Source organism: Camelus ferus, chromosome 7, assembly GCF_009834535.1.
Source record: "Camelus ferus isolate YT-003-E chromosome 7, BCGSAC_Cfer_1.0, whole genome shotgun sequence".
Classification (NCBI taxonomy): Eukaryota; Metazoa; Chordata; class Mammalia; order Artiodactyla; family Camelidae; genus Camelus; species Camelus ferus.
In genome coordinates this window covers 14,836,084-14,857,536 of record NC_045702.1, presented here as the reverse complement: position 1 = coordinate 14,857,536, position 21,453 = coordinate 14,836,084, and the positions used below count along the sequence as shown (strand labels likewise).

The 21,453-nt window shown below is 41.0% G+C and overlaps 1 protein-coding gene across 3 annotated transcripts in view; it reads left to right on the top strand.

Annotated features, from left to right (window-relative positions):
* The window catches only part of DGKI (diacylglycerol kinase iota), a 397,841-nt gene that overhangs the window by 296,315 nt on the left and 80,073 nt on the right, over positions 1-21,453 (top strand). For all 3 annotated transcript variants that reach the window (XM_032483433.1, XM_032483435.1, XM_032483434.1), the window contains 2 exons: positions 18,897-18,976; positions 21,254-21,298. In XM_032483433.1, the coding sequence (XP_032339324.1) occupies positions 18,897-18,976; positions 21,254-21,298 (125 nt within the window). The remainder of the gene's footprint in view (positions 1-18,896; positions 18,977-21,253; positions 21,299-21,453) is intronic.

Sequence of the window (21,453 nt, the reverse complement as noted above, 5' to 3'; positions counted from 1 at the left end):
AGACATGTGAATCCGTAGTACAGTATAGCAGTAAGTGCTGTAAGGGGAAGTAAAGAAAATAAAGAGTGACAAAGGATCCTATTTTTGATAGGGTTATCAGAGAGAGATTTTCTGAAAAGGTGACATTTAAGCAGAGACCTAAAAATAAAGCAGACACCTGGATTTCTGAGGGTAGATTATCCCAAGGCAGAGGGAGTGGCTAGTGCAAAGGCCCTGTGGTGCAAGCATCCTTGGAGTATTTAATGACCAACAAGGAAGTTTATGTGGCTGAAACCTGGTTAGTTGGTTGGACAGAGGAAGGAAGTGATTCTGAAGTTGTAGGACAGGGCTGGCATGTGGAAGGGGCTTGTGGACCAGGGAGAGGGCTTTGGGTTTTATTCAGAATGTAATGAGAAGGTACAGGAATTATCTGAGAAGGAGTACAACTTGTCTGCATTTATTCTGAATAATTCTGGCTGCTGAGTGGAGAACTGACTGCTGGGTTGTAAATATAGAAATAGGGGCACCAGATACCAGGCTAACGTGATATTCCAAGTGAGACCTGTAGAAGTTGAAGGAGTTCAAGTAGCAGAGTTGGAGAGAAACAGCTGGATTTTGGACCTGTTTTGGAGGTAATGCTGGCAGCATCAGATGATGGATGAGCTGTACTGTGTACGAGGAAAAAGTGATTCAGGGATGCCTCTTGAGGTTTTGGCTCAGCAACTTGGTGCACAGAGGGAGGGCAGATGTAGAGGACCCATGGGCCACCAAGGAGCATACAGTGAACCAGAAAAAACAAACAGGAGAGCTTGCTGGTTAAAAGCCAAAAGAAAAATAGTTCATAAAAGAAGCGTGACGACCGTCGGATACTGTGTGGGGGTGGAGAGCCATGCACGCTAAGAACTGGAAATTGGATTTGGGCAGAGGCTGGTTATCAGTAACTTTGCGGGAGGTTGTAGAGTGAAAAGGCGAAGGTAAATAGAGTAGGTTCATGGGCAAATGGGAGCAAAGGAAGTGATTCCACATAGATCACTCTTCTCAGGTGTTTAACTGGGAAGGAGAGAAGAGAAATGGGACGGAGGCTGGTTGTGGAATCGAGGGAGGGTTTTCTTGTCTGATCTGTGAGACAGTAGAGCTCTGTAGGCTGGTGTTGTATGCTGATGGGCCTGGCCACCAGAGAGCGGGAACCTTAGTCAGGAGAGAGGGCCATGCCCTGAGCAGGTGGCCATGGGCTCTGGGGCAAGTGGAGGGTGGGGGCAGGCCCTGCGGAGAACATGCAGGGAAGGCAGAAGGAGCGGGTCCCAGCGGCAGGTAGGTAGGGGGATTTGGCACCAGGGAGAAGCAGAAGTTCTATTATGATTACTTTTATTTCCCTAGCGACCTAAGAAGTAAGCGTACAACTAACAGTAGGGTAAGGAAGTGAATCCGTGTTCAGGGCTGAAAAAGAGACAGTTTGAAATAGCCATTAGAAGAGCAACACAGTGAGTGGCTTGGGCAGAATGCTGAGCAGCGCCTTTGATCTGCAACTTCGAACTCCTTGGCTTTCCATGAGCACAGAGACCCTTTGTCAGTTTGTCAGTTCTTGGGGGTCTTCTTGGCTTATACATGAGTTCACTGTCGTCTTGCAAGTTCCAGGACTCACGCCAGGGGCTATTAGGCTGAAAGATGATGATCTCATTTTTAATATAATCCCCTTCATTATCGAATTCTGTTTGTGACCCAAAGCCATGCTTTGTTTATGAGAAACTAAGAAGCGATTCCAGAGCTGTACTTGGTTAGGTGGTAATGATGTCAGGCCCAGGCGGGGAGACAGCCTCTTCGTGTTGGCAGTGCTGTTCCAGCCTTCTCTCATTGTTAAAACTTAGCCTTTGGTAAAGAGAACAATCATTTACAGGAATATTCTTAAGTCTTTGCCCAAAGGAACATTTTTTTCCTTGTCGTTGGTTTATCCTGTGTATAATACACACACAATAAGTAATTCTCACCGTCTGTGTGCCTACCTGGTCCATCGTGTGTCACCTTCCAGGGCTGCCAACTCTGGGATATGAACTCAGATGGTGGTTAGGTTTCTTTCTGAAGCCTTTCTTCTAAGAGTTTTGCAGAAATTTGTTTGTTTTTCATTCATCTTGTTAATGTGTGTGTGGTCTGGTCTTAGCCACTGCAGAGTCACGACATCATATTTAATAATAAGTAATACCACTTAGGGTCTGCCCAGTGCTTCCCCGTTTACAGAGGGCACTCGCACACACTGTCCCACGCATCTTCATGGGGATGCTTTCAAAAGTGGCCTCACACAGGGTCACAAAGCCTGCAACAGGATTTTAATAAGAATTCACATCTTCTCTCTCCTATTTTAGTATGCGTTCTAATACACAGCCCTACTTCTTTGTAAAGACATGGCTGTGCACTTATAGAAGTGTGTTTTAAAAAGGACTTTGGGATCATAATTCTTGTTCTTGGTTGGGTTCCCTGGGAAACACACTCTGAGACTTTTGAGTTTTACATGTAGGAGATTTACTGGAGATTCTCCAAGAGGGAACAATAGATAGAGAGAGTGAGGAGACGAGGACTGGGCAGAGGAACAAATTGAGCTGTGATGTCGTTGCAACAGAGGACTCCCACGGGGACTTTTGGATCTGGGATGGCCTTTAGAATTGTCCCAGTTGAGGCAGGGTTATTGGGCACAGGTCAGGCTGTTCCCTGGGCGGAAGCAAACTGTGAGTGAGGTAGCCTCCTGCTGGGGAGGGACTCGGCTGTGAGCTCTCAGCAGAGCCCTGCACTTGGAGCAGCTGAGGGAGCCAGTGCCTCAGCCCCATCAGGGAGGCGGGGCGGGGAAGATGTCTGTTCTGGAAGCACCGTCCTGTCTGCGTAACCCAGCACCTGATTTTTGAACCAAGGTCAGGATATAACCACCCACATACCAAAATCCTTGAGTCCATTCATGCACTTCTTGGTGTAACGACCGTTTATGGATCACTGACTATGTACCAAGCACCGTCCTAGGCACTAGGGATTAGCTTCATATAATCCCCATCCTCCACGTTCCTCTCATTGTATCTTTTGGCCTGACCTCCCTGCTAGTCTGAATTCAGGAACTGGGACACAAGCTAATTACTATTAGATACCTCAGAAATAGCTAAGGAAAGTGGAAACCCAAAATGTTAATGCTGACCTTTTCTTAAAGTTCTGTTTGGCATGAACTACTATGAAGCCAAACAGCCTCCTTTTGGAATTTGAGTAATTAAAATTGGAAACCTAAATTCAAGGCAATATAAATTTCAGGCTGCTCTTTCTAGCCAAACATCGTGGTCAGAGATAACTCCAAAGTTTGATCCTCAACAAGATGGATATTTCTTCTATATATTGATCCAATTTATTGGTAAAGACATTGACCTGAACAGAACCAAGGACAGAAATAAGTGCTAGTTAAAAATAACCTCTCTGCAGATTGACTCAGAACCACAATTTTATTCGTTACTTACAGGGGTAAAAGCTGCAGGCCTTTCATATTTCATGCTGGTGGAAAGCACTCTTTCTTAATTCTTACTGGGCTTCCGGGATCACTGGTCCACTGCCCCTCTTTTGGAGTCACTGATGACAAGCAGGGTCAGAGCGTTCCCTAGGTCGTCAGATGCTAGGAATCTGTCTGCTTCCGACTGCCCCAGTTCACATCTCTGCACAGCAGTTGTCTGTAATCTTTTTGCCTCCAGAAAGGGACTTGGGCCCTTAGAACAGATTTTAGGAAATCTGTTATTAATTCTTCACATACATCCAATCAGTCTTCACTGGAATGGAATTCCTTCTATCAAAAACAGAACTTTATGTCCTTGTCAGTAAACTTTCATATTGAGTTGGAATATAATCCTGTTTTCTGGAACTGTCTGACCTGGACTTCTGGTTTCTCTTACTTGTTAAAAGACAGTAGTGGGCCTTTGTCTACACTTATCCTTGGATTATCGCTGGCAATACATGAAGCAAGTTTATCCAATGTAGGAAAAAAGAAAATTCAGGCAACATTGAACATGTTAGCCATGACTGGGTTGCATTCTCCCTCTGATTCCTTTCATCTTGGACATCTTTTTTCTTTTCTTTCCTGGATTCTTTCTCACTTATGCTTTTCCACTCATCACATGCTGCTGTATGCTGATGACTGGAAAGGTAAAAAGAAAAGGATCGATTACTCTTATTCCTGAGAGGATGTGGTCTGGGCTTTGGGTGGATGTCTGGGGAGTTACAGTGTCCACCCCTGCCCCTTCCTCCACCTGCTTTTTATTCTCCAGGCTGGAGAACAGCCTTTCCCCAGTTCTGCTGGTAACAACATTCCAACTCCAAAATCCCTTTCGGATATTTTAGGTGTTATTAGTTGCTTTTGAGGCATTTGTAAGTGATTCTTATCAACCATCATTCCAAGGGCTACTTAACTTTCATACTATTTCCACACTCTCTCCGTCCCCTCCTTCCTGTCTCCTGCCTTCTTCCTTTGCCAGCACTCTGTGGCTCACTGGCCACCATCTACTGTGGTGTTAGGCAAGTGTCTGAGAAGGTTTTAACTGCCACCATGAACAACTGAATCGCCCTAGGTTCCTTTTCCCTCTCACCATCCATTTCATTATGGAGTTGATTCTTAATGTCTCTCTCAAGTATCTCTCCCTTATCTTTGCTGTCACTCCTCTCTTCCAGACCTCAGCATCCTTCATCTCATTCACTGCTAGAGCTTCCTGACTCACCTTCCTGCCACTCACCTTGTCTTCCATTAATTTGCCTTCTGCACCTCTGCCAATGCTTTTCCTAACATGTTGTCAAAGAAGAATTGCATGGGCAAATTAAACTGGCAAGGGAGACTTTATTTAAGACAATTGCAGTAGGGGTCAAGACAGTGGCAGTAGGGAAGAGAAAGTGAACTCTGCTGTGACAAAAGGCAGAAGAATTTTTTTTCCTTTTTTTTAAATTGAAGTATAGTGAGTTTACAATGTATCAATTTCTGGTGTACAACATAATGTTTCAGTCATACATATGCATACATATATTCCTTTTCATATTCTTTTTCATTATAGGTTACCACTGAATATAGTTCCCTGTGCTATACAGTATAAACTTGTGGTTTATCTATTTTATATATAGTAGTATCTACAAATCTCGAACTCCCAATGTATCCCTTCCTACCCCCATTCCCTTCCAACCAATAACTATAAGATTGTTTTCTAAAATGGCTTAAAGACTTAAACAAGACAAGACACTATCAGCCTCCTAGAAGAAAACATAGGTAAAACATTTTCTAACATAAATCTTAGTGATGTTCTCCTAGGGCAGTCTATCCAGGCAATAAAAATAAAAACAAAAATAAACAAATTGGGGCCTAATTAAACCTATGAATTTTTGCAAGACAAAGGAAACCATAAAACAAAAAGGCAGTCTGTGGAATGAGAGAAAATATTTGCAGGTGTGACTGACAAGAGCTTAATTTCCAGAATATATGAACAGCTTATACAACTTAATAACAAAAAAGCAAGCAACCCAATCCAAAAGTGGGCAGGAGAATTGTTAAGCACTAGGGTGAGCTGGTGGAGACGTGCTCGAGGACTCCAGCCAGTCTGATCAGACAATCTGTGTTTGCCGGTTGTCGCTGATTAGCACAGTTAGCACACTGCCCATCTACAGGTACGGAGACTAGGGACCCGGCAGCACCTTCTGTGAATGACTGCATTTCAAGGGGACGGCTCCTGGGTCTTCAGGAAAGGCAGTTCAGGATTGTAAAAGTGGCAGGAGGCTAAGAGAAGACTTATGTGTCAAAGAGGCAGAGAAAGACTTTATAACTGAAAGTTTTCTAAAGTCAATACTTTAAGGAAAGGGAGGTTTGGGGCCTGAAGTCCGGATCTGTCTAAAGTTTAGTCAAGCGGAGGGCAACATGAAGGCCCTCCAGGTCAATGTAAATGTGAAACCACTTTCTGCTGTAAACCCTTCAGCATCTACACATCCTTTTGAGACTTAAGCCTCAATTCCTTAGCATAGAAAGCCAAGCCATGGCCTTGGCCTCGCCCCCTGTTACTCTGCACCTGCCTATCTTCCTCAATCCTGAACATTCGCTTCTTTTCATGCCTTGGTCTCTTAGCATCTAAGGATGACCTCTAAGACTTAGAGAATTCCCTTTGTCTGTAAAACTCTTGCATTTCTTGTCAAATTTCATTATTTTCTTCACTTGGGAAATAATCCTTATGGAAGAAGATCCTGTCCTGAGGAATGTGCAGCCCCCCTGAGTCCTAAACACACTTGGTTCCTGTCTGCATTCCTGTCACAATGTGTATAATCAGGATGTTTTCATGTCCCTCCCCTTTTCCAGGCTGGGACACCTGGGCAGGTACTATGTCTTACTCAGTAGTGTATGCCCGACTCCTGGCACTAGAGTTGTCCCTGGCACAAGAAAATCCTTAATTATGTGAGTAATTAAGTGAATGACTTGTAGGCCTGAGAAATATTTTGGCGCAATCCCTGGTATATACAATACACATTTTGCCAGATTAAATGAAAATGAATACCTTGAGTCGTTATTCAAGATTATTAATGCCAAAGCATTTAAGGGGATTAAAAAGAAAAGTGAGTTGCATGTCCCTTGGGTTGCCTTCATGGGTAGTGTATCATCAGGATAAACAGCAGAATTTGATCTGGAGTTTGAAAAACACGGATTTGTAAAGAAGCTGCTAGTTTCTGGAAAGCACACTCCAAAATATCCTCGCATAGAATGCAGTGAAAACTACATAGTTACTTTTATCTTATGGGTGGTATTTTAAATTAACTATGGAAAGGACTTGACTTGGCTCAAACCATGAAGTTCAAACTCTAGGATCATTTTTAATAATAAGAACCAGGGGTTGGGAAACCTTTGACAGACCAAGGCATGACTTGGTGAGATACAAAAATCTTAGGGTGTCGTGTTTCCTTTTGAATGCAAATATGCCCATTAATTTCCCTCTTGGTTCCAGGGGAACAGTGGGCAGTAACGATGCCAGGTTGTTGAAAGATAGACCTGTGGTACAGAGGGAGGAATTGGATTGAAATGTTGCCAACTCATTCTCTTTAATTATTGTCAACCATCAAGTTAGAATTTTAGGGTCCTGAAAACTCTGACACATTCAGAACTAATGAGGTACAATGCAAAGATTCCACTAACCCCGCACCCTCCATCTTCCCTTAGGGCTGTCCTTCCTTCCTCTAGTCCATTACCTCCCCTCCTTCATTTTCACCTCTAGCGCCTCACTCCTGTTGACTTTCTGAACAGTGTTATTAGCATTATGTCTAGGAAAGCAAGGAACATTTATTTTTCTGTATGCCAGTGTTCTCTGATATCAGCCAAGGATCTGTCGAAACGCAACTCAAAACAATTCCTTTTTTCCCCTCTTCTCTTGCTTTTCTTTTTTATTTTTTAGTTAGTAGACTTTATTTTTTAGAGCAGTTTTGGTTTACAGAAAAATTAAGTCAGCGTACAGAGAGTTCTGTATATCCCTTCAATGTCTCCCCAGCCTCCAGCACACGCAGTGTCTCCTGTTGTTGACACCTTGCATTAGTGTGGTCCGTTTGTTACAAGTGATGAGCCAACATTAATATGTTCTTATTAACTAAAATCTGTGCTTTACATTAGGATTCATTCTTGTGTCCTACAGTTTTATGGGTTTTCATAGAGGTATGACATGTATCCACTATGACAGCATCACAGATATAGTTTCACTGTCCTAGGTGCCCTCTGTGCTTCACCCATTCGCCAGTCCCTCCCCCGAGGCCCCTGGCAACCACAGAGCTTTTTACTGTCTCCATAGTTTTGCCTTTTCCAGAGTGCCATATAGTTGGAATCATGCAGTATGTGGCCTTTTCAGACTGTCTTCTTTCTTAACAGTATCCACTTAAGTTTCTTCCATTGTCTTTCATGGCTTGCAAACTCATTTCTTTTTGTTGCTGAATAATATTCCTTTGCACGATAACCAGTTTATCCTTTCACGTATCAAAGGACATCTTGGTTGCTTCGAAGTTTTGGCAATTATAAATAAAGATGCTATGAACATTCATGTGCAAATTTTTGAACATACATAATTTTCAACTCATTTCAGTAAACGCCAAGTAGTGCAATTGCTGGATCATGTGGTAAGAGCTTGTTTAGTTTTGTAAGAAACCGCTGAGCTGTCTTCCGAAGGGGCTGGACCATTTTGCATCCCCACCAGCAATGAACGAACGTTCCTGTTGCTCCACGTTTTCACCAGCATTTGGTGGTGTCAGTTTTTTCAATTTTAGCTACTCTAGCCGATGTGTAATAGTGTCTCACTGTTGTTTTAATTTGCAGTTCCCTAATGACGTATGACAATGAGCACATTTTTCATATGCTTATTTGCCATCTGTATTCTTTTTAAGTGAGATGTCAGTTGAGATCTTTTGCCCACTTTTTTAATTGACTCTCTTATTGTGGAGTTTTAAGAGTTCTTTGCATATTTTAAATACCAGTCTTTTATCAGATACATGTTTTACAAAGATATTTTTCCCAGTCTGTCTTATCTTGTAATTATCTTAACAGTGTCTTTCACAGAGCAAAAGCTTTCATTTTAATTGAGTCTAGCTTATCAACTTTTTCTTTCATGGATGATGCTTTTGCTGTTGTATCTGAAATGTCACGTCACTGCCAAACCCAAGTTCACCTGGCTCTTCTTCCAGGCTATTTTCTTTTTCAGACTACTGGTTTCTTGTGACTGCATCTAAGTTGCTAGAAAGATAGCGAGTACTTGACAAACTATTGATTAGGTCAATAAATCTAAAATTAATGCTTAAGGGAATGTCAAGTTTTTCAAAATGTATCTCTGAATAGTGTTAACATAAAAAAATTCATTCTAAGATTACCTATTTTGTTTTGTTTTGGGTTTTTTTTTTTTTTTGAGGGGAGAGGTAATTAGGTTTATTTCTGTATTTTTAAATTAATTATTATTATTTTTTAGTGGAGGTACTGGAGATTGAACCTGGGCCTTACGAATGCTAAGTATAAACTCTACCACTGAGCTGTACCCTCCCCTGATTACCTGTATTTTTGATGGTTAACCATATTGTCCAGATATTTCTGTTTCATGAATTTTTAACCGTGTGGTTATATTTATTGTTCTTTTCAGAAAGCAACAACCTTTTTATTTGGCCTTAACAGAGCCTTTGCAATTTTAATATTTTTACGTGTGTATTTAGAGCTTAAAGTCCAATCTCTGTCAACCCTTGCCGTTTCTGAAGAGCTTTTCTCTAAGGTCTCACACCTTCTTTTAATGATCCCATTGAAGATAGTTTTGTTTGTGATTTGAATAGGTGAATAGCCCCATTTAGCTGCAGCTCTGTTTTAACAGGAGTTGCACTGTAATTGTTCACGTGTCAGATCATTAAATCCTTTCTTTCTTTCTAAACGCTGAGCTTTCAGCCCTTTCTTTCCCTAGCGACATCTTGTTGAACACAGCGCAGTATCGTGTAGGGACTGAATCAGCCGCTGTGAGTTTTCTCCTTTTTTATAAATCCCGTTAAGGGTATCACGTGGATTTCATGTCAGAGATGGCTCCTTTCTTGCTTTGGCTCTGAAGGTCTTTGCTCGTGTCACAGAGCAGCCAGCTGTGACTACTCGCAGGCTTGGTCGATTCTTTTATTTACATGCTTGGTTTAGGCTCTTGCCTTTAGAAGCTTTGGTGCAACACATTATCTGCTGGAAGTGGCTTGAGGCTTTGTCATTGGGCAGCACATGTTGATACAGAATTAGGGAAAATCAATGAATCAAGGCTTACAGGAGTGAATGTAGGATGGACCTGCAGATATTATGTGTTCTGCAGACACTGACGTCAATAATCTTTACAATACCCCAGACAGGTAGGTGCCATCATCTCCCTCTTTGCATAGAGCCTTCACTTACTATACTGCACAAGAATCAAGGGCAAGGCAAGCTCATTGAGTGATCCAGATGATCAAAATATCTGTCATTGTGATTTTCCTGCACAGAGTTATTTACCAAGAATAATTAAACATTAACATGAATGATACGAGAACACCTGTCCTAGCGAAAACTACAGATTAATGACACCGAAAGTTAACAAGCCGTTACTAATGATTAGTAAACACTCTTGTCAAAAATCTGAGAGAAACATTTTGAATATCTTGTGCATCTGACAGAATGAAGTTTTTACACCTCAAGTGAGAATGTGGGTTTTATGTTTAATTTGTGCTGTCAGTCAGCTCTTCAGCTCAGTAGGGGAGACTCTAATGCAATGACTTTAATAGCAAAACAAATCATGTGATTGCCTCTAACGGTTGTGATTAAAATTGGATGTATTCTTGCCTTTTCTCCTGGCCCTGTAACAATGGACAGCCCTGCTCACAATGTTCGAGTCATAAGTCTTTATAAACTAAGCATAGGTCAGTTGAATTCCACGACTCCTGAATTGCAGACTTGGTTATAGCAAACCTGACAACAGTTTTGATAGCTTGATCCATAGTCTGTAAGGCTCTCAGAAGCTGGTCTGTTGGAAAGGGAAGGGAATGGGGTGTCTTTAAAAGTGACCCCACCCCTGCCAAGTATGTTCATGAAAAAATATTTGACTTGACACATAGTTTCTGAGTCCCATGGTCATGTTCTTTTGTCCAGGCTTGAGGACTCCCTTTCCTTGGCTTTGCTTCCTGCAGATCATTGGCCTTTCCCCAGTTCCTGGGTAGCTCTGAATGCAGGACTTGGAATTCTGCCCTCACTCATGCCAGCTTCTGGCTTCCCCTCTTTGGGCTCAGGGTTGAAAGGGGAGGCTCCGCCCTCTGTGTGGTCCACGTTTGATGAGAAGTAGGAACAGTGCAGGAGGAGATCTGAGTGCCCCACTCAGTAGCTGTGACATTTCAGGCCATGTCACCTCATCTTTCTGAGACTCAGTTTCTTCCTGTTAGAAATAGGAACAGTGATATCCACCTCTTAGGATTGTGGCAAAGATTAAATAACACCGTAAAACTGGTACCTTGTTTATGTTCATGTAAGTTACCTTCTGCTCCTCTTCCCTACCTTCCCCAGCTCCCTCCTCCCCTCCTGCTCTTCCCCTTCTGCCTCTTGCATCATCATTATTATCATTTTCCTCTTCACCCAGATTTATCCCACCCAGGCCTAAACCCTTGTAACACGACTCCAGATTGTGCATCCTTAATACAACGTGACTTAGCGCACCCTTTGATAGCTCAGCTGGTGGAGCAGAGGACTGGAGACCAGATGTGTGTAAACACAGCACGACTTAGGTTACGCTCCCAGGTGTATGTAGACACAGCCTGTTCTGCTGTTGAAGAGGTGGAGGAAGGACTCACTAACAGAAGAAAATGAACAGCTCGGCCGCCCCATGTCTCCTCTCACTGTCCCATCTCCGAACCTCCAGGCTCCGGCCTGGACGGCGGTGCCCGGATGAGCGCTCCTGGCTCAGTCCAGCATGGACACTGTTTTGCATCTGGGAACTCGGGGTATTTGCATTTTCATTGCCCTCAGGTCCCCATATATTGTGGGTCACTGGCCTCCACACATTCAGGCGCACTCCCCTGGCTGTACCAGGATAAAACTGCTTCAGGGATCTTGGGCGTTCATCTCAGAGTCAGCCTATAGGGGTCTTTTGTCTTTCTTCAATCAGATAAGCGATTATCTTGAGGAAATTCTTTGGTTGTCCTTTGCATCGTATCTCTGACTCTGAAAAACATTTTTCAAGTTTTCTTACTCTAGGCATTTTTCTATTTAATACCCTTTAATAACTTTGGTTTTCAATGTTCTGGGCAATTCAGTTCCACATACAGGGTATCTGAGCCTGGTCTGTTTCCTGACTTTGCTGATCACATGTGGTGAAATGTATGTTTTAAAAACCGTATTTTACATACTTTCTTTTAGTGCATATATAAGAAATTTCTTACAGATAAGAGTACACTTGTGGATTGGGTGCTAGAAGATTTTGGATGTGAAGATGAATGGTGTTAATTTATGCACTATTTGGCATTTATTTGCATACTGAGTTCAACGAGTCCTAACTTCAAATAGAGAAGACAAAATTAATTAGTATGACCCGTTGGCATTTTATTTCAAACATAAAATCCAGAGCATGCAATGTGAAATATATATTCCACTTCTCAACCAATTAATTTAATCCCTTTCTGGATTTTGAGGCATTTAAACAAACTGAAATAGGGAAAGGAGGTTAATGGAGGCCAGAGTGAAGCCTGAAAGGGGAGACAGGGAAGGGCTTGTGTTCGTGGGAAGAAGTAATTAGTGGTATAATTTTTTCAGGGCTGAGGATCGCCTGTTAACACCATAATTTCCTTCTTATTTTTGTACCTAACTTTGTCAAAGATTCTTCATTGTCTTAGGCTAGGGGGCTGCTGTAATAAAATACCATAGCGTGGTGGCTTACATGGTAGACGTCTACTTCCCCTCAGTCCTGGAGGCCGGAACGTCCATGATCAAGGTGCCGGCTGATCTGGTGTCTGGTGAGAGCTTTCTTCCTGGCCTGCAGGCTGCTGCCTTCATGCTGTGTCCTCAGAGGAGGAGAGAGGGGAGAGAGCTGGCTCTGTGGTGTGTCTTCTTACCATCCCATCATGAGGGCCCCACTCTCCTGACCCCATCTAAGCATAATTACCTCCTGTAGAAGGCCCATCTCCAAATAGCATCACATTGAGGCTTGGGGCTTCAACATACGAATTTTGGGGGCACACATTCAGCTTGTGACAGTCATGCTAACCCAAATTTCAAACATTAAAAACTCAAGTGCTTCTTATATGATTAACCCTTTAATTAACTATTAGTCATTTATTCCAAAGTACCAAGAAGGACCTGAGAGTATGTTTTGATAGAAGGAGGGGCAGAGAAGTGACTAGGAAAGCTGGGATAAGAAAGGTAGAATATAGAGTAAGGGAAATAAAGTTATCCTTAATCACCCAATGAACACTACTGCTGGAAGTTAGGAGGCACATGGGATCCAGCTGGGGAGGGGCAGAGAGAAAAGCAGTTTTGTGTGTTGGGTCTGTGCACTACTCGTGGAAAGGTTAAAACATGGCTGGTTTTGACATATATTGAATCTGGTACTAAGGAAATTCAACTTCTTGTTCCCACAGAGAACAAAACTGTAATGCTTGCTAGCCACATGTGGTTCTTTAAACTTTAAATTAATTAAAATTAAATAAGGTAAAAACTCAGCTCCTCAGGCACACTAGCCACTTTCCACGTGCTATGGTATGTGGCTCCTGCCTCGGGAAGTGCAGAAAGCTCTGCTGGATGCTGCTGCTCTGGAAGCTTCTGCGGCCCAGATAAGGCAGGCAGATCACCCTGCTGTTACACAAACACACACACAAACACATACACACACATGCCACGATGAGCCAGGCGATCATGACTGCTTGATGTGACTGCTGTCCACTGCTGGAAGTGAATTGTAGCAATGGATATCATTTAGGGGGGGTTCGATTACTTCTCTACTTTTCCCCCCATTTTTCCTATTTGATACTAATTTATACATTTTTTTAATTCATTCACAGAGAACATAGAGAATATGCAGTGAACTTGGCACCACTATCATTAAACTCAGTTGTCACAGATGGCTTGCATTTCTTACTTTCAATTCTGAAATAATATATATATACACACTTACGCACACACATAAACACATACACATACTTATTCTTTTCATGCGTATATACACACACAGGTATACACATATATGTATGTATATAAAATGCATAGGTTTAAAGATTAATAGTAAAATAAGCATTCATGTACTTCCCACCCATATTAAGAAACAGAACAAGGACCTCCTCTCACCCCTCTCCTACTGGGATAACCAGGATACTGAGTTTTGAATTTGCCATTCTCTTCATAGATATGTGTTTACTGCCAATGTGTGCATCCCTGATTCAGATAGAGGGGTTTTGAAACATTGAGCAGCAATCCTAAAGCTCCCCATGCGGGGAAGAGAGGATTCTTTCGCTTTAGATGAAGGCACTCAAGAGCTGAAAAGAGTCTCTGGGTTAGTGTCTGGCTTCAGCTTCCCCGAGTGAGCACAAGAGCCCATTCTAGAGGGTTTAGTGGGCAGGGTCACGATTGCGTCCTGGGAAGTGTTTGGCACGATGTTAGGGTGGGTTCTAGCTATCGAGTGGAGATATGGTTACAGGCAATGGACTTCTCTGGATTTTTCTGCTTCACCATGACCCAACTCTTGCTCTCAAGAACAGGTTAAGGCAGAGGACATCTAGGGGTGATAGAACAAACTGGTTCAGACTCACTTAGGCATTCTACCCTTGGGCTACAAAATAACTCTGCAATGATTATGGGACTCTTAATAATGACAGCTTTCTGCCTGTTGGCTCACGGTGCCCCAGTATGTATTATATAATAGCCTAGTATGCCTGTCATCCTGGAATCTTTTAGCCCCGTCCTCTTGGAGGGTTTTTTTTTTTTTTTAATCTCTTCTTTGTTGGATTCCCTGCGTATTATAATAGCCCATGCATTCCTCATTCTTGTTGCAAACTCAGCTTTTGTTGGGGCAAGTACCACAGTAGCTTTTTAGTAGAGGGTATGCCCTTTATTCAGTCCTTGGACTTGTTTGATAGTTTGGATTCTGTCTAAAAGTCTCAGAATTCTGAAGGCATTGTTTTGTTGCTTCCCTGATGCTACAGTTGCCTACTGAGAAGTTTAAAACCATCTAATCCCTGATCCTTTCGATGCCATCTAGTTTTTCCTTTTTGGAAACTAGGCTCTTCTCTTTGTTACCAATATTCTTAAATTTCAAAATAAAATGTCTTCCTATTGTTCTTTTGTTACTGTGCTGGGCACTTGTTGGGCCATTTCAATTTGGAAACTAACGTTCTTCAGTTCTAAGAAACAGCCTGATTTTTTGTTTGTTTCTGGTAATTACTCCTACTTTCCCCTGGTCTTTGGAAATCCTATTATTAGAATGTTGGGCCACCTACCAGTCTTTTATTTTTCTTAGATTTTTCTCTCCTATTTTTTTGTCTCTGTTTTTGCTCTACTTTTGTGGATATTTCCTCCACTTGATCTGCCAGCCTTTCTGTTAAACTCTATTCTATCAAATTCGAAGGCCTTTTTTGTTGTTCTCTGAATGATGCTCCGTCTCCTTTTCTTCATATTCTCCATCTTCTTTTAGTAGAATCATGTTTATATTTCATGGATGGAATATCTTCTCTTAACTCTCTGAGGATTCCCCTTGAAGAGGAGAGTCTTCAGATCTCTTTCCAAGAAGGTTGAGAATTCTGGCTGCCAGCTTTTGGAGAGTCTCTTGAGGGAAGAAAGTTGGGGGTCTCTGCTTTCTGTAGATGAGCAGTTGATGCCCATTTTCTGTAAAGTAACTGCACCTACGAAGAGTGGGTGGTGGAATTTAGTGATGTAATAGCCAGTGCTCCTTACTTCAGCTGCACGTGATGCTGCCGTTTTGCAGTGTAGATGGTGCTGGTTCTTAGCCTCCTCACCCACAGTTTAGGATTTGACTCTGTAGGGGCTCTGAGTCAGTTCCCAATTTTCCATCTGCTTATTTGTTACTATTTTCTATTCACTGTTTCTCCTCTTTTTTGTTGGTTTATGTCTTTTTAAAGTTAATGTACTGTAATTTAGTATCATTTCTGGTGAGAGCGAAGTTAAGTCTGCATTAAATCTGCTTTCTTAATCTAGAAACCAGCTTGTTCTTTATTGCCTAGTTAGAACTTGTAAATTCCATTTGAACCCTGCAATAAAAGTTCCATTATGTACAGTGGGTATTGGCTGATGCTTGTTGGAGTCAAATAAATCTCTAAGGCCAAAATGAGATGAATCATCGCGATCAGGAACAGTGATGCTAATGCTCAGGTGACAAGTACTCTCACTGCTCCCAATTAAGAGGAAGAAAACTTCAGCGAGGTTTGGCAGTTGGTTATCAGTAGTGTAAAAGGAAGGTGGTAATTTTCCACAAGTTTCTGCTTTCTCTTCACCGTGTAAAGCCTCTAATGGAAGTGTCAGATTACAGTATTTCTGTACTACAGTTATCTTTCCCATCAAGAAAGAATAGAAATTAGTTTTAAGTAAGCAGGATATAACTTATGGAACTACTACCAGCTGATCCTTACAGTATGATAAATTGAAAATAGATGATTGGATGTATCCATTTTCTAGCTCAAGATACTCAAAAGATAGTAAAGGGAGTGAAGGAGAACTAACATTGATGTTTTGGTTATTCATTTTTAAATATAATGTTGCATTTGCTCATCACAAAAATCCTAAAAGATGCCTATTCTAAATACTTTAGTCTTCACCCAAGGGTCCAAGGAATTGAGTACCTTGCAGGACCAAACAGCTAACTTGAGTAATTTGGAAGACCAAAGCAGCGCTGGGATTAGAATCCAAGAGAGAATGACTATAAATTCTTTCTACTGCACACTAGTACCATCATAGGATAAATCTGACAACAGTTGTCAGTAATCATGCCATGAAATTGTGCCATAGGATGCCTTTTTCTTTTTCTTTCTTTCTTTTGTTTTTAGCCCAGTTGAATAGCTAGTATCAATCAAATGCACTTCCTCTTGATCAGCTTCTTGAGGAACAGGCAAAGCTTGCTGATTTTATACTCATAGTAGAAATGAATGATGCATCTTTGAAAACTTTTCCCTAGACACTCACTGATTTCAGGTGTGGAATATCTGGCTCTAATTGTAGTTTAAAATATCTGCTACCAAGTATATTGAATTTACTAACCAGACTAACGCCAAGCATTGAGCGCAGAAGGAAATCAGAGGTGTTGACCAAATTCCTGAATTTCCATATAATGTGTCTCCTCATTTAAGTAAACAGGTAAATATTGATGAAATTTCATTTCCCTACATTTGCACATTTGAAATCAAGAGAAAATGTCATGAAACAAGATTCTGACATGGACACCCATGATAATTATAGCCATATTCTCTTTCCACAACTTTTGATTGATTTTCTAGGCCAAAATTCTAGTTTTTCTTCATTATTCTTCAAGTATTAAAAAATTCTTATTCTTCCCTGCCCTAAGTAGATCGCCTTATTTGGGGGTCTATTGAGTAGTACAGCTGAGGGTGATTAGTCACTACTTTTAGGGATCTCTTTATTGAATTTCCCTTACATTCTTTTCAAAGACACGTGATTATCATATTGAAGACTTTAAAAAAGAAATTTCTATTTATATTCAAAAAAAGAGAAAAGGTATTTTTCCAGATTATTATTCCCCCGAACATGTGACACTGCATGATTCCTCACCCCCTCACTCTCTTGCTTAGCGTCTGGAAAGACAGGCAAAGGCAAGCTCCAACCCATTGCACACTCTCTACTCCTGCTCCAAACCCTTGCTTCTTTGCCTGCCCTGGAAAGTAGACTTAGCCCTAAAGACACACTTTTGAATGGGCCCTAAGCCTATCTCCGCTCCCCAACCGACACCCCCCCCTTTTTTTTTTTTTACAAACTTTATTGAGTATCTGCCAGATCTGGGGGTTGTGAAAGGAAACACGTCTTATTCCTGTGGTGGGAGAGACCATAGTGATTCATAGGCTTAAACATAGTTCTATACATTGATGGATGCCTTCAAGCTTATGTGTGTGGCACTTTCGGAACCTGAAAAGTATGAGGTGCTGGTATTGATCTGCCTAGTGGAACCAACCTAGGAGGTGATGTTGAGAAACAAACTCCATCTTTTTCTCTGGACAACTCTTGCTTCTCTAACTGAAAGACCAGTGGGGCTCCATGTCCTTCAGAGAGCCTAAGATCTACCCCTCAGGCAAGAATTAGTCCCTCTCTCCTGTAGTTTTCAAAGACTAAGGTCATACACTTAGGATAGCCTAGGTTATTATTTTTTATACATAGGCCTTCTCTACTACTTGGTGAGTTCCTCAGGATTTTTCCATGCATTTTAAATGTATCTTATTCTCTGTATTATTGATTTTTAAAGCCCTAGCATTTTGTGCTTTCAGACCTATTTATTGATGATGGGCCTTAAAAATCCAGTGAGTGAGAGACTTAAAAAATTTTTTCGTGAACACCACTGTTCAGTCATCTCCTTGTTAGTCTCCAGTTGGTTGATAAAAGATTTTGAAATATTTTTAGATCATGGGTTTAATAGTGTAACTGTACTATTAAAATCAGAAATGCACACATACATTTTTTGAAGTTTTGGGAAGGAGACTACTTTCTGTGTTCCAGGAATCTTATGGTTCTATCTGAAGTGGAGGGGTTTATCCACTAAAGCCTTTGTGTGATATTTACTGCCACCTAAAAAAGGTATTTAAGGCACATAACGGCTTCTCCTTATTGTTTCCCGAAGCTTCGCTGCTACCACATTTACACTGATCATCTTTAAAAGTTGGATTTTTAAGCTGTGAACCTTCTAGAAGCTTTTCTTTTTCTTGCCTATTTGTTTCTGGTGTTGGCCACCAGGTAGCAACAGTGCCTTGAGTAGCTTGAGTCTCTTAAATAGGGAACTGTGGTAAAGTGACAGAAGGACTGAGCCCTGTGTCTTTAAGAGGGAAAGGGGTAAGTGCCCAGAATCATGATTTTTTTCATTCCTCTCTAGTACACTGGCTACTGCAGATGCAGGCATAAATTAGCAGCTGGCTGTGAACAAGTCTCCAGTCCTGTCAATCCACTGTTTCCATGACATTATACTTCATATGAGGGCCACTGAGACAAAATGAAAGGAAGGCTGGCCAGGTGGCACGGGGCAGTGGGCATCACGCAAGGCAAGACTGTGAAAACTGCATAAAGAAAGAAACTGCGATCCTAGGGAGGTGTGAGATAATGAAATATCCAACAAAAAACAGTAATAATTATGAGAATTTTTTTAACCATAAGAAACACATTTATGCCAAAATACAAAAATCAAATATGTCATTTTAGACTTTTCTCTTTCCTTCACCCTCAGCCATTCCTCTGGGTATTCTAGTTGTGCGTGGAGACTGTGATTTGGAGACTTGCCGTATGTACATAGATCGCCTACAGGAGGTGAGTTTCTTTAGCCAATCATTTCTTCTGCTCACTGTTCCATTTTTTAATTAACAATGACCAGCCATATATATTTACTTCTACAACGATGCATTGGGGGAGGAAATGGAAATATGGTGGCCTTGTCTTTTTTGATAGTTAAGCACACATGGCATTTCCCCTTCCCCCACCCCCTACAGCTGCTTCCCCTCCTTAGATGGTGGAGATGGGAGAGGGCTGACTGGGCAGCTGCAGTATGATGTTGCTCTGCTGTGGTCCATGACCATAGCTTAAACGCCTTGTCTTCTTGCCAGACAGCTCACCTGCATTTTTTGAACTAGATGGAATTTCAAAGGGTACCGATAAATAATGAAGGAAAACAGAGATTTGGGGTTACTTAATGTTTTGTATCTAGTATAGACGTCTGTCAGAGACAGCTGGATTTTTGTTTTAAAAAAAAAAAAGTTTAAAATATTAAAAAAAAAAAAAAAGAAAAACCTTCTATAGGAAAGAAAAACCTGTGTCATAAGAATTAGTGTCAGAACATAAAGGAATAATCTTTTTTTTTCTCCTCAATCTGATCTTACCATAGAGAAGGTGAAAGGAAGAGGTCTCACATGTGACATTGCTCTGAATTTGAACGGCACGAACAAAGCCAGGAGACCCAAACCCATCCCTACCATGGTCATTGGCTGTTTTTGCAAAATTTCTAGGGAGAGTATTCAGTGTCCTTGTTCTACAAATAGCAAAAAGCATGGATAACCACTTCTTTATCTTTGTTTCTCGATAAAAGATGCACATTAGAATCACTTTTGGGGGGATGTGGTCTAGACATTTATGTTTTTAAAGCTGTTGGGTGATTTTGATAAATACTCCAACATGAGCAACTCTCTTCCAGACAACATGCTATACATAAGTAAATGTCACAAATAAAGAAGATATATAGTGTCTAAAATCTCTCTGAATTGTACTTGGTTTTGAACCCTAGATTCTGTTTCTCTTGGTGGAAATAAATTCAGGTGAGAGACATAAAATAATGCAAAAATTACTAACTTTTCTCTTTAGCATTGTTAAGGATATCGATGGAATTTCGAATGCAAAATATTTTGAGACAGATGCCAGGTTTTGAATACTGATAAGGATGAGAGAAGAAAAGCCAACAAAGTTTATACAGGCGGCTTCCTTTGGCTATTTTTATCAAAGATAACTTTAACATGTTAAAATTTGTGAACTTTTTAGCATGTGACTCAGGTCCAAATCAATCCTAGAGCATACAGTATCTCATTTTTCAAAATAATGTTTGTCTTTTATTGTGGCACTGCCTTCAAAAAACCTGCAATAAAAAAATGAATCATAATTGATACAAAACTATTTCTTTTTAAAAACTTGGATAACTTAAGATTTCACAGTAGCAAAATACACAACCGATAAACTGATTTTGTTGAAAGTTAATTTACTGTTAGGCTTATCACACCAGTATTCAACAACTAAAAGTAGGATTCTTTTTTTTAAAGAAAGGAAAGAGCAAGCACAAATAAAGAGGAAAAGTTTTAAACCTGGGCTCAGAGAGGAAGCTGATAAAGCCTGTGGGAAGCAGGTATCGGGGATGAAGGTACCCAGGATTGCTGACACCTGTAAATAGAATCCCTACGCTCATTAACAAGGAATCCTGCAGACATGACATTGGTGACAACTTAGTTATAAAACTCTATAAAGGGAGCCTGGCTCTCAGAATCTGCCAGTAAAATCTCATTAATTTCAACCCTGTTAATTTGCACTTCGTGATAATGCAGAGGTGGCCAGTGATTTTCTCTTTTCAGTCTGTGAAAACCTGTTTGCCAAGCAACTTATCGGTATAAACACAATTACCATGACGGCATGTATTTGGTTTAAGATAAATAAATTTCTACGTGCCTACAGGGACTTTAGAAGTTTACTTCACAAGCCAAAAGTCCAGGTGCAAGTTAAATATGACCCCCATTTATTACAACAAAGTTGCCTGTCTTTCAGTTTTGGGCTTCTGTGTCCTCAAAATTGTTATCACTCACCTCTAAACACTGTTTAGGATTTATACGTTTCAATAGCTAAATGGCCTTCCTTCTCTCAGTCCAACTTGGTGTGCTTTTATTATTTTTGGCATTATCTTTGTTTGGCCTTGAAGAATTGGGGAGAGTAAAATGCTTTCCAGATGGGTTTAATAATATGAAATTGGGAGTTTAGTTGATGGAATTGTGGAGGCAGCTTGCTTAAACTAATCTTAAGGTATATGGATTTTTTTTTCCTCCATTTTCTCATTAGGACCTGCAGTCAGTTTCTTCTGGCTCCCAGAGAGTTCATTACCAGGTAACATATAATTGACTCTCCTTGTTTCTTACCTTCTGGCCAAAAGAGGTCCATCTTTCAATTAAATTGAAATCCATATTAAATCTAATATGGATTAGAGTCCGTATCTCCCCTAGGGGTAGCGTTCACTCCAAGAACGAAGTGAAGTTGGCATT